Raw genomic sequence first — 14,180 nt, forward strand, 5'->3', positions numbered from 1 at the left:
CAGCTCACACAGTCACACACACAAACACACCTCCCTCACACACACACAAACACACCTCACACACACACACACAAATGCACCTCTCTCACACACACACGCAAACACACCTCACATACACAGCTCACTCACAAACACACCTCACACACAGTCACACACACAAACACACCTCTCTCACACACACACATGCAAACACACCTCATACAGCTCAAACACAGCTCAGTCACACACACAAACACACCTCCCTCACACACACACAAACACACCTCACATACACACAGCTCACTCACACACAAACACACCTCACACACACAGTCACACACACAAACATACCTCAGACACACAAACACCTCATGCACACATTCACACTCACATACTTCACACACACCTCACACATGCAAACATACCCTATACACACACACTCCTCACTCACACACACAAGCTTCACACACACACACTCACACATGCAAACACACATACACAAGTATTTCTGTATACCTTTGTGTATATATTTTCAACACCTCACAAGTTCATGCTGATGCCCCCAAGGCTTCTTCCTCTCCTTCCTCCTTCTCAGGTTTGTGACTCTATTCTCTGACTGGGACAAACCTGCCTCCCATCTTCCTCAAGATATTTACTGCCACGCTCCACCGACAAACTTGCTTGCATGAAGCAGCCAATCTCCCAACCTCCCCAGCTGCCTCTGAGACCTCGCCCCATCACCCTGGTTCTCTGGCCGCTGGGCACGCTGCTCCGACACCTCTGCCTGGAAGCCACCCCCTACTGTCCACTTCCTCAGCTGCCCACATCCCTGAACTTGGAGGGGAAATGAGAGCAGGGAGGACGGGACCACTGGGTATCCATACAGAAACAAAGAACGCTCCTCCTCACCAACAGTCAATTCCAGATGCAGTGTGGGCTCAAAAGGAACAAGACTGAAGCCCCTGGGAGATCAGGAAGGTCTTGACGACCTGTGGCTGGGACTCCTTCACACGACACAGAAGCACCAGCCAAAAGGGAAAGATGGCAGACCTGACCCCATTTAAATGGCTAACTTCTGCTCATTAACACATCCTTAAGGAGTGAGAACGATAAGCCACTTTGTGGGAGCAGTACCTGGTGATATAAAAATATCAGCCATTTCTAGAATATAAAAAGAACTCCTGTAACTCAATAAGAAAAAGGTAGTCAATCCGATAGAGAAATGTGGATTGAAGGGAGACTTTATCCCAGGGGATAACAAACGCAGAAGAGGGCTGGCTCATTAAGTGGTCAGGAAAGTGCAAATGAGGCTGCACCCAGAAGTGCCCAGGCCCCAGAGAGCAGTGCAGGGTGGGGGGGCACTCGCACTGGGGACAGCCTGGCACCCTCTGAGCTGCCCAACGTGTGCACACCCTGTGGCCCAGACGCCCCACCTCTGGGTCCAGGGTCCAACCTGCAGACACGTGTGCACCAGGCACCCGGAGACCCAGACGGGGGTCTTCTTAAGCTTCTCAGCCCCAGGTGGACAACCCAGATCTCCACTGAAGGTAGAATTAGAAATAATTTGGGTATACATACACATCCAGTGGAATACCACACAGAAAAATCCCACACAATGCCCTATGGCTACACACACCATCGTGGACCTCACAAAGTACAGCTGAGTGGAAGAAGTCACGTACAAAGGAAGCTGTTCTGCATGGCCCCTTTTTTTTAAGTAAGAAAAAAACCAGACCTAACAAGTCTATGCTTTTTGGAGATGCACATTCCAAGTCGTAAGGCAAGAACGAGGTGCAGGGGGCTGCCTCCTGGGGACAAGAACGGAGCAGACATCAGTGTTCTGCCTCCTGACTTGGAGTGGTTACCCAGGTGCTCACTCTGATAATACAACAGTCTGTAAACTTGGTCCGTGCACTTTTCTGCAAGGGGGCTACAGGCCACAATAAAACACAGCACCTGGGTGGCTGTCACTGGACACAGGTGTGCCCTCGGGCATGAGGGCGGCGCCTAAGGCTCAGCCTGACTCCCAGCTTTCTGTCCTCCAGCCTCCCCTTGACATGAAAGCGTACCTTCCTTTCTCAAGGGCCACTTTGCAGAGACCTGGCTTCCAAACACAGCTGGGCGCACAGCCTCTAGTGCAACGTAAACGCACCTGGGCATTCCAAGTCCCTGCACGGTCTGCGCCGCAGACCTCCTGACCCACGGGCCCCTGCCTGCAGCAGGGCTACCACAGTGGCATCCAGCTTGGAAAGGGGAGGCCCAGCAAACATTCATTCACCGGTTGCCCTTGCCGCTTGCCTCCCCACACGTCAGGCCAGCTCTCTGAGGAGCAGACCGCAGGGCTGGGAGTTCCCTGAGAACAGCCCAGGGCATCTGGGCCCTGGAGGGGCAGGAGGCACCAAAGGGCCCAAGACCTTTTGGCTGAGAACTCAGGAGGAATGTTTACAAAGAGCAGCCCCCAGTGCAAGCGGTTTAGTGGGGTATTTGGATGCAACCTCTATTCTAAACATCAGGGAAAATCCACAACCATAGGGAGGGCCTTCCACACCATTTGGGGGAGAAGGGGGCCAGTTTGGGGCTCTGCAAGCACACGTGTCCAGGGCCACCGCCCTCCTGGATACCTCTGGTCCTTTGATCACCTGCGAGCCACCTTCAGGGTGGTGGGAGCGGCATGTCTAGCACAAAAGTGCTTTGAAGAAGGGTGGGTCCCTGACAGGCCTCGTCCTTTGGGGATCGGGAACCATGGTGCCTAGATGTCCAGGCTCCGAGTCCACAGCAGGAAGACAGACCTGCCTTGCAGGGCTTTCAGGAAAGTTTCACTTAAACTTGGTAGACAGAAACTCATTCTCCCACCCATCTGCCCCTTCCTGCTGCCTCCTGGCCCACCTCTCGCCTGGCGTCCCCAGCCTGGCACCTCTACAAGGCCATGGTGGCAGTGCCAGACCCCTCTGGGCTCTGCTCACAGCCGCTCACAGCTGGGTCCGCCGTGGCTTGGCACGTGCAGCATCCTCTGTCAGGGGTGCCAGACCCCCACCTTGCTCTCACCATCTCCTGCTCTCCCTGCACCAGTCAGCCCAAATGCCATGGACCCGGGCACCTGTGTGGCCCAGCCGGTGCCCCGGGGGGTGGCTGCACTCGGGGTCTGGAGCACAAGCCCAATCAGTGGGTGGGCTTTAGGCGCAGGCTCTGCACCACCCTGGTGACCAGTCCTTGCCACCTCATGGGAAGGGAGCCACCCGTCCATCAGAGCAGGTGTTGCAACACCAGAGCCCTGGGGTCCCCAGGAGGGAAGCTGAGGCTCCTTTAAGGAGAAGCCCTGAGCTCAGCCATGGACGCCTAGCTCTTGCCACTGGAGAGCCCTGGCGGGCCAGGGAGGGCTCTACTCAGGCCACAGGTGGCGTGTGGGGCTGCAGACGGAGTTGTTTTGTGCGTTCTTCAGGCTTTTCTCGGTGGGCACCCGCCTGGACAGAGCAGTGGTCACAGAGGCTGCAGTGCCGGGCACCCAGTGTCCCCGGACATGGCCTCCGGACGGGCCAAGGGCAGAGATCACACTGCTCTGCCATGGGGAGGGGCTGCCCCGGCAGCTGGGGGAGACCCCGAGAGCCTCCAGTGGCAAGCTCTTCGCCCCTCTTGGCTCGCTGCCACCAAGACCCACCTGAGGAGGGGCGCCTGGGTGGCTCAGATGGTTAAGCGTCTGCCTTCAGCTCAGGTCATGATCCCAGGGTCCTGGGATCGAGCCCCACATCAGGCTCCTGGCTCAGAGGGGAGCCTGCTTCTCCCTCTCCCTCTGCCTCTCTCCCTGCTCATGCTCTCTCCCTCTGTATCTCTGTGTCTCAAGTGAATAAATAAAATCTTAAAAAAAAAAAGACCCACCTGAGGAGCCGGTGCCCCTGGGGCAGTGTCTGCAGCCAGGTCACACACTGGCCCCCATGGCCGTCCAGCGTAGCAACCGCCCTCCGCGTCTGCAGGCTCCAGATGTGCACCAGCCCGCTCAGGGACCTGTTCTGACAAGCGCAAGCACCGGCTCAGGCAGAGGTGTCAGAGAACATTCCCAGCATGCTCTGCAGGGCTGGCCTGGCAACCCCACAGCAGTGGACCGGGCATTTCATTCGGGGGCTTTTCGTGGAGGTGACGGCTGTCCATGTGAACTACGGGTAAAAGTGGCACAGTGCTCCTTTTCCAGGGATGGCGGGCAGAGGGCCCTCAGGAGCCTCTGAGGACACCTCAGGCAGAGGGACAGGGGGCTGCCGCTGACACTGTAAACCGGATGGTGTCTATCAGGGCGTGCTCCCTGCCTCCTCCGAGGGGGCCAGGCCCAAGGGACAGCTTGTCGAGTGGGTTCTGAAAAGTCAGTGTGCCCGCCCGAGTGATGGGCAGCCTGAGCCCGTCACTAGGATCCCCAAATGAGCCCCGGGCTCATTGCTAGCCCACCGCCCCCTAAATTCACCCTGGGCTAACCCCCGGGGTTGGGTTGGGGTCGTAGCTACTCACCCTGAGAGGAGGAGTGGGCGCCCCTGTCCTTGGGCTCCTCCGAAGAAATGCAGCGCATGCACCGCCGACTGGGTACCTCGGAGGACAAACTGGGGGTCTGGCGGTGGGAGCGGGGAGGCTGCCATACTGGGTGGGGGTGCAGTCACCTGGGGACCAAGGAAGGGTGTGAGTGACCCACTGTCATCCTTCAGGAAGGCAGTCGGAGCCTCCCTGGATGCTACCCACCCCCTTCAGCCTGTCTTCCATCCTGCCTATTGGCCTCTACACCCAAATGGCATCACCGTGGCCCCAACCTGCACCATCTCTGGGTAGGCACAGTGGCGCCCACACCCTTCTGAGGTCACTCTCACCTTCAGCGCCCTGCGTAGAGCCCACCCCTGGCCTCCAGGGCTTGCTGTCCACCCACCAGCTATACCCTCTGACTCCCTGAATCCCACTGGCCGCAGCAGCAGGTGGAGTGACTCCTCCTCACTCGGTTTGCCTTCTCCTCGCCTGGGCTTTCCACACACCCTGGGTGCCTGTCCTGCCTCTGGGCCTGGCTGAGTACTGCAAATTCAGCCTCCTTCCTCCCTCCTGATGCCCATCTCCTCTCCTCCCTGCAGGGGAGCAATGACATGCCAGGACATGCTGTCCACTCTGGCCCTGTAGCAAGCTCGGGGAACAGGGCCCACACTGGCCTGCTCCCCCCAGACCACAGGCCTGGCCACTGGCATCAGGCACAAAGCAGCTGCTCAGCAAGTGCATACTGAAGGGATGAACCAATGGACAGACAAGAGGTGTGCGGGGTCCCTGGGGGCTGGAAGAGCGAGCAGGACCCAAAGATGAAGAGGAGGCTCTCTCTCACATGTGCTGCAAACACCACCTGCTGGGTCCTGAGGGCCTGTTCCTCCACCCTTAGAGAAGGCAACACCACACTTACTGTTGGAGAAACAGGAGGCAGGGGATGGTCTGGTGAGCTACCCCAGGCCCCTCAGACTCAGGCCTGAAGTCTGCACGCTGCCACCAAGAGGCAGAGAGGCCGGTGCACTAGTGTGTGGGCAAGGGGCAGGGACTGAGTTACCTTGCCACTCCCCAGGAGGACTGATATCACAGATGAGTGACCCTTCCTCAAATCACTGGCCCTGTGGGGCCACCCACCTGAAAGGAGAAGCCTCCCAGTGTCCTCACTGAGCCCACCCCAGCAACGGGACAGGGATGGTTGCCAGACCAGAAGTGACCTGCTCCAATGACCACGGGGGCACATCTGTCACCCTGCAGGTCCCAGGCCAGGCTGAGGGTACAGAGGGAAAGGCCAGGAGCAGACTGCTGGGGAGCTGCAGCAACTTCATCAGGAGGGCCTCTCCTGCTGGGCTCTGAGGCCCTTCCCCACCTGCCCCTCTCCAGCCTGGACACAGAGCAGGGAGGAGGCTGCCCGGCCACTGAGGGAGCCACAGCCACCAGAGGAACTGGGCAGGGCAAAGAACAGGAGCAGAGAAGATAGCATTCTTCCAGGAGGGAGCCTTGGCTGATGCCAGAGGTTGGAGGGGGTTCCAGGCCAAGCACGGAGGCCCACGCAGAAGGAGTGCTGAGGCCGAGACAGGCAGGCGCAGAGGCAGGAGAGGCGTGGGTTTCTCCAGCAGGAGACCAGTCCAGGCACCGTTTCAGCCACACTCTCAACCGGGAAGCCCTGTACCTCCCCTCGTTGAAACCATCCCAGACCCTTTCCTTCTCTCTCTCTTCAGAAGAGAGCCCGGAGTAGCTTCACTAGAGTGAAAGGTTCAAAGCACCTGAGAAATGCCACTGTCAAGGCAGCTGGGGCCTTGTAAGCCAGGGGGCTCTGAGTCACCTAGATAGCAGGGCGGGGGGTGGGAGGGAACAGGGACAGGCAGTGACCTGAGACTCTGGAGACCACCAGAGTCAGGGAAATGCTGCAGAGACCCGGCAGAAGGCCACTGCCAGCACCAGGCTAGCTGAGGCCTGGCCCACGTGAGGGCTGGAAGTGGGGTTGGGGCTGAGATCCTAACGACCCAAAGCAGGCACTGCAGGGCTAGGGCCAGGAAGGGGCAGATGCTCACATTTACTGGTGAGAGATCATAGGCAGCCGCTCTACTGCTTGATCCCGCCTCTGTCGAGGGGTTTCAAAGAGAAGGAAGGGGTCCCTGGGAATGGAGCTTACAAATGGCCAAGTCCCTGTTTGTTTCTTTCTTTTTTTAGGGTTTTTACTGTAAAAGCCTCTCTCACCTTTCGCTAAAAACCAACTGACTCTTCCCAGACACAAGGACGGCCTCCTGTGCACAGAGACCTGACTCCATACTGCTCCATGACCCATGGCCCCTGCTCTGGCCTGGGACAGGTGAGCGGCCAGGAGACACTGCTCAGCCGGGGCTGTGAACCCTGCAAGGCTGCCCTCCGGCAGGCAGGCTTGGAACAAAATTCAGAGGATCAGCTATAGGGCCCTCCGAAGCTACTGGCTGTCTGTGCTATCAGAACAGCTGGTCAGCTCCAGGGCCCCAGATCTGGAGAAACCCAAGAATGCAGAACCCCGCTAAAGCACCTCAACCCATCAGAAAAGCCCCGGTCTCCAGGGCTGGGGAGCGGGGGGCATCCCACTCCCACGGTCTGGGCCTCGGAGCCCTACAGACCACTTCCGCACAGCCTCCCACGGTGCGGTGCTGACGCGCGCACACGCGGCGTTCATGCACACGCATGCGCACACGGACAGAGGGCACGCACATGCATACACACGCACGCACATGCATGCACACACACACACACACGCACAGGCAGCATGGGGGCCTTGGGCAGCACCAGCCGAAGCACAGCCCACACTTGGCACTTGCCTGCGGCCTGATGGGAGTTTCCAGAACCTCACTAGCACAAGGCTCGGTCTGAGGTGATGAAATCAAGTTCTCCTCTATTGTTTCCCCAGAACCGCAGGGAACAAACCCGTCACGTTGTTACAACAACCAAAATGTTCAGGCCAAAATGATGCACTGGCAATTAAGGGCTCCATCATTTCAAGCAATTAAAATAAACGCTTTATTTGAAAACTAATTAATTCTAGCTACATATTTTTCCCATGACAATATCGTATGATTACTTGATTTATGACATCTAATTATTCTTTATTAATCTAATTGAGAATAATTGCGTTATCCTATCTCCCCTGGCAGTGGGCCGCCCGGAGCGGAGGCCGCAGCCCCTTGTGCAACACCAGTGCAAGGTACCAGCCGCCCGCCGCTGCCTCGTTTCCCTGTTCTGTCACTCGTCTTTTCCTCCCAGAGGGCAAAGGAACATGAAACTCAATCCACCGAGCACAACTTCGGATTCTGCCTGCTCTTCGAGATGTCAAAGAGAGACACATTCTTTTCAAAATTAAAAAGAAGGACAATCTGACAAAATTTGCGCAACCCTGACAGCCTTTCCAACTGATGCTTGAACCCCGAAAGCCCCTCAGGCCCTCGGCCTCTGGATGGAGGACGACAGTGCCCCCCTGCGTCCTGCCTCAGAAGCAGCAGCCTGGCAGGCCTCAGGGTCATCCCCACAGAGAGGGGCCTGGAGCTCTCCTCCTGGCATGAGGAGCAGCAGGCAAGCAGGGTCCCCTGTGGGAAGGCACATGGGTGGCTGGGACCAGGCTACAGCTGGCTCTCACCCTCCCACCAAGCCACACACACCTGAGGCAGGCAGGGCAGCCATGGGCCCCAAGGGTGCCCCTCATGGGGAAGGCAGGCAAACCACCAAAGACTGGCAAACGCAGAGGAGGCAGGGCCAAGGGAGAAGCTGGTACCCAGAGACCACAGCCTGACCCATGAGTCAGCCCTGAGCACCCACCGTGCACTCAGTCACAGAACCCTTTCCTTTTACCGCAACAGGACCACTGGTCCTTAAAGAAGCTTGGAATCAACAAGGAGCACTGAGAAGTGAGCCAAAGCGGGGAAGCCACAACCAGAGTCAGCCAAGCACTCTTCCTGCCAGCTCCAGCCCACTGGGTCCTGCCTCACTGACTGCCTATGTCTGGGAGTGCAAGGACAGGCTGCACGGGATGCTGCGAGTACCTCCAGGGCTGGGGAGCGGGGCCCCATGAGGTACTGGCCCCGCCCTCCCCGCCCTCCATAAGTGAGCCCCACAAGAGCACAGAATGGTTTCCAGCAGCCCCATAAGGCACCTAAGAATTCCATAACCAGCACAGACTAGGGAGGCACCACTTTGTAGCAGGATAGATGCCCACAAAACAACTAAAATAAAGACCGAAAATCTTCAGTACATCACTAAGCTGTCAAAAAAAAAAAAAAAAAAAAAAGTCTAGAACCTTCAGAGAACAAACACTAAGTGGAAGTCAAATGTAGTGAGGTCTACGGAGCCCCCAGTTGGCACCTGCCCTAAGGCCATCTGCTACATTAGTGACCTAGAATTCTGGTTCTTAAGCAAGGCCTCTGAGTCTATGAAAGACAAAGTTTAGGGCCCTCCCAAAGTGGACAATCTCATAGGAGCATCTCCATAAAGATGAGACCCCACAAGACTAAATGCTCAGTGTTAGACTGAACCAGAAGTACACCTACACCCAGAGGTGCCCGCATGATGCCAGCCTTCGGGCTTTAGTCCTAATTTACACCACCTTAGGAGGTCTCCAAAACTTCAGTCTGTGAATGTCTCTCATAGGAGCCCATGTTCAACGCAGGCCTGAATGAATTCACCGATAAAGCCCTATGAAATGCAAGTAGTCAAAACTCTTAGAAACAAAAAAGGAAACATGGCACCATGAATGAGAGCCATGAGAAACAACAAAAGGCAGAACTAGACCCCTAGAGTGCAAAGCATTCAGGCATATAAAATAAAGATGTTTAATGCTTTTATTATTTTTTTTAAAGATTTTATTTATTTATTTGAGAGAGAGAGAATGAGAGACAGAGAGCATGAGAGGGAGGAGGGTCAGAGGGAGAAGCAGACTCCCTGCCAAGCAGGGAGCCCGATGCGGGACTCGATCCCAGGACTCCAGGATCATGACCTGAGCCGAAGGCAGTCGCTCAACCAACTGAGCCACCCAGGCGCCCCAAGATGTTTAATGCTTTTAAAGAAATAAAAAGAGGGCAGTAAAATCACAATTGGAGAGCAAGAGATCATAAAAATCACCACTCAGATTTGAAAAAGGACCCAACCGGGTGAAAGGCTGTTGGGAAACAGGAGATTTGCACTGTGCCAAGGTATTACACTACAGATTATTGACTGATCACCGAAGGAGAATGTTCCTTAATGATGGAGACATCTGGCTGTCACCACCTTCACCATGAGATTGAAGCTGGCACCGCCAATAGTAAACAAACTGGCATCACTTATCTCCTGAGGTGAGGCCAGAAAACACGGCACCATCCTTGTACATCTGTGCCAACAACTTGCTGAAAACAATCAGACACATCCAGATTACAGGATACTGGACAAGGCAACTAGCTCAGACTTATCAAAAAGTCAAGATCAAGAGAAAAAACAAGAGCAAAAAGCAGGGTGAGGGTTCTAAATTGAGAGACTAAAGAGGCATTGTGACCAGATCTAACACATGAACCTTGATTGGATCAAAAAGTGGGGGGGGACAACTGGGGAATTTCTGAATATGGACTGTAGATAATATGGAATTATTGTGGGGCACCTGGGTGGCTCAGTCAGTTGAGCATCCGACTCTTGATTTCAGCTCAGGTCGGGATCCCGGCATCAGTGCAGAGTAGGCTTGGGATTCTCTCTCCCCCTCTCCCTCTGCCCCTCCGCCTGCTCATGCTCACTCTCTCTCTAAATACATATTTTTTAAAATATGAAATTATTGTTAATTTTATTGGGCAGGATAATGGTATTTTGCCTAGAAAAATGCCCTTATTCACAGGCTACAGTGTTTTAGGGGTGAAATGTCATGATGTCTGTACAGTTTTCAAATGTTTCAGAAAAAGAAATTTCAATCTCTATCTACATATAGTAGATATGTAAAGGTAAAGCAAATGTGGCAAAATGCTAACAACTGAAGAACATAAGTGAAGAATATATAAGTATTTACTATGCTATACTTGCAACTTTTCTGTAAGCTTGAAATTATAAAAGCATTCTAGAGGAGGGGGAGGAAGACAAACCCACCCTGGACTCATATCCAGAATAAACAACATACAGATCAATACAATAAGAAAGCAAACACCAAAAAGGAAAATAAACAAAAGATTTGAACAGATATATCACAAGAAACATAAATGACGAATACACATATGAAAAGGTATTTAACCTAATTAATAATCTTGGAAATGGCTGTCAAAACCACAATGTGATATAATTACACTCCTAGCAAATTAGCAAAAGATTAAACAATCTGTCAAATGTTGACTACAATGTGGGACAACTTGAACCCTTTACCATGCTAGAGGGAGCATAAATTGAAAAAATCACTTTGGAACACAATCTGGGACTAGTTCACACACCTTATGATGCAGCAACCCCTTTATTAGATAAATACCTTACAGAAATTCTCATATCTGTACAAGAAGAAATTTGTACAAGAATGTTATAGCAATATTATGCATGCTAATAAAAACTAGAAACAACCCAAATGACCATCAACTGTAGAAAAGAATAAAACATTCATATAATAGGATATTCCACAAAACTGAAAATGTATAAACTCCAGTCTCACATGGATGAAACTCAAAATCATAATTCTCATTAAGAGACATTAAGGATGTAAAAAATGAGGCTGTAGACGGGAGAAAATATTCATGACACATATATCTGATGAAAGACCATACACAGAATACTTAAAATATAAAGTTAATATGAAAAGGGGGGGGCGCGCCTGGGTGGTGCAGTCAGTTATGTGTCTGATTGGTTTGGGCTCAGGTTGTGGTCTCGGGGTCCTGAGATTGAGCCCCATGTCGGGCTCTGTGCTCAGCGCAGAGTCTACTTGGGACTTCTTTCCCTCTCCCTCGGTGCACCCCCCCCCACTCATGCTCTCTCTCTCTCTAAAATAAATAAATAAATCTTTTTAAAAAAAAAAAACGTTAAAGTGATTCCAAAAGGCTAAAACTAGAGATGGACAAAGGTATTTCAGACAAATAGAAACAATAAAAGAGCAGTGAAATACAGATGTCAACAAAGTTGAATTCTAGCCAAAAAGTATTAGAATTAACAAACCCACACACTTTGCAATACTGAAAGCTGCAATTCACAATGAATATATGATTGTTTTGAATACCTATGTCTTAAATGACAGAAACACCACCTTTATAAAACAGAAACTACAGGAAATTCAAGGGATCACAGAAAAAACTCACCAATAATTGGAGAACATGATAGACTACTGCTCTCAGTACAAGTCAAGTGGATAATAATAGTAAGGAAATAGAAGACTCCATGGGGTAAATATTATGGATCCACATGGAACTTTACACTCTGATAACAGAGATGACACCTTCTTCTCAAGTGCATGTGAACATGTGTAAAAATTATATACTGGGTCACAAAGAAAACATCAGTAAGTTCCATAAGGAAATATTATAAACATATACAATGACCACAGTGCAGTTAAATCAGAAATTAACAAAATAAAAACTAAAGTGTCCTCCCAACTAAAAATTAAAACCATTTATTAAACAACAAATTTTAGGTGAAAGGGGAAGTACTTAATCCACAAATTTTATTTTATTATTATGTTTTTCATCCACAAATTTTAAAAACGACAATGAAAAACACTACAAGCCAGAATTCATGACATATATTTAAAGCTTTGACCAGATGGAAAGTAGAGACCAGAATCACTTATGAATATCATATAAAAAATAGTAAATAAAATATTAAGCAAACAAAATACAACATCAAATTAAAGAAATAATACATGATGACCAAGTGGAATTTATCCTTGGAATGCAAGGGTAGTTGTTTTTTTTTTTTCTTAAGATTTTATTTATTTATTTGAGAGAGAGAGCATGTTTGTGTGAGAGAGAGAGACGTGAGTGAGAGAGAGCAAGAGGGGTGGGCAGAGGGAGAGGGAGAAGCAGGCTCCCTACTGAGCAGGGAGCCCAACACAGGACCCTCATGACCTGAGCCGAAGGCAGACATTTAACCAACTGAGCCAACCAGGCGCCCATAAGGTCAGTTTAATTAGGAAATCCATTAATGTCATACACCATATTAATAAATCTATGGAGAAAAGTCATATAATTTATCTCCATAGATGCCAAAAAAAAACACAAACAAACTTTTGACAACATTCAATACCCATTTTTTTTTTTTAGAGGGGAGGGGAGGGGTAGAGGGAGACAGAAAAGAGAGATTCTTAAGCAGGCTCCATGCCCAGCATGGGGCCCAACACGGGGCTCAATCTTACAACCTTGAGTTCATGACCTGAGCTAAAATCAAGAGTTGGATGCTTAACCGACTGAGCCACCCAGTTGCCCCTCAATACCCTTTTTTTTAAGATTTTATTTATTTATTTGACAGAGAGAGCGAGAGAGCATTAGCCAGGGGAGCGGCAGAGGGAGTGGGAGAAGCAGGCTCCCGACTGAACAGGGAGCCCAACCCAGGGTTGAATCCCAGGACCCTGGGCTCATGACCTGAGCTGAAGGCAGATGCTTAACTGGCTAAGCCACCCAGGTGCCCCTCTCGATACCCACTTTTTATTAAAACACTTAACCAGGGCACCTAGGTTTTTATTAAAACACTTAACCTGGCTCCCTGCTCAGTGGGGAATCTGCTTCTCCCTCTCCCTCTGCCCCTCCCCCTCACTCGTGCTGTCTCTCTCTCACTCTCTCAAAATAAATAAATAAAATCTTAAAACAAAATCAAACAAAACAAACCCCAACTAACCAAAGAGAAACTGATGGGTTTCTTAAAATTATTAAAATACTCACACACACACACACACACACACCCCTCCTTCTAAGGTCAACACATTACTTTATGAAGAAATATCAGAGGTATTTCCTCTAAGATCAGAATACCCAATATCTATACTACTATTCAAAACTGTACTGGAGGTCTAAGCCAATGCAATTAAATAAGAAAAATCAACTGAAGGCATATGACTTGGAAAATAAAACATTAAATTATTTTCCAGATGACATGATGATATACATGAGAGCCTTAGATAATCAATAATAAATCAAATTCAAGCATTAAAAAAAAAATTAGTAATGTAGCAGGGTGGGGGACTAACAAAGAGAACTTAATAGCTTCCATATGCACAAACAACAACCTGTTAGAGAAACCTCCATTCACAATACCAATTAGAAGATAAAATACCTAAGACATTTTTAAACTTTTGCATGTCAAAAGAGATAAAATTCTAATAACTTTAGAATATACAGAAATCTTCAAAATTAAGGAAAGTCTAAAGACCAAACAGAAAATGGGCAAAAGACATGAATTCACAGTCACAAAAAATGAAAATGGCCCTTAAACGTATAAAAAGATGCTTAACATGACTCATGGAGAAATGTAATTTAAAACTACATTGACAGGCTTCTGGATCTGCCCAGGATGAAATAAGTTCACTATAGCCTCTCTCTCTCTCTCTGGCTGACTGCAACTAAAAACTCTAGACAAAATATAAAAACCAATTACCTAAAAACTCTGAAAAGTGAACAATAACAGGCAGATTTTGGAGGCAAGCAAAACCTTGGAGAAGTGACCTGTATGGGAATGAGTTTCCCATTTTTATTAGTATATCTTGGGGCATTGCCTTGGGGTAGGCCCAGCTTGCATAGCTG

At 50.3% G+C, this 14,180-nt stretch overlaps 1 protein-coding gene across 5 annotated transcripts in view; it reads right to left on the reverse strand.

The window, feature by feature from the left end:
- LOC117999779 (guanine nucleotide-binding protein subunit beta-like protein 1) overlaps window positions 1-14,180 on the reverse strand; it is a 62,017-nt gene that overhangs the window by 28,943 nt on the left and 18,894 nt on the right. For all 5 annotated transcript variants that reach the window (XM_034989132.1, XM_034989131.1, XM_034989130.1 and 2 more), the window contains 2 exons: window positions 4,471-4,616; window positions 3,853-3,978 (listed from right to left, as the gene is read on the reverse strand). In XM_034989132.1, coding sequence (XP_034845023.1) covers window positions 3,853-3,978; window positions 4,471-4,595 — 251 coding nt within the window. In that variant the 5' untranslated portion in view covers window positions 4,596-4,616. The remainder of the gene's footprint in view (window positions 1-3,852; window positions 3,979-4,470; window positions 4,617-14,180) is intronic.

The sequence above is a fragment of the Mirounga leonina genome, unplaced genomic scaffold (genome assembly GCF_011800145.1).
Source record: "Mirounga leonina isolate KUSES-001 unplaced genomic scaffold, KU_Mleo_1.0 Mir_481, whole genome shotgun sequence".
In the NCBI taxonomy this organism is placed as follows: Eukaryota; Metazoa; Chordata; class Mammalia; order Carnivora; family Phocidae; genus Mirounga; species Mirounga leonina.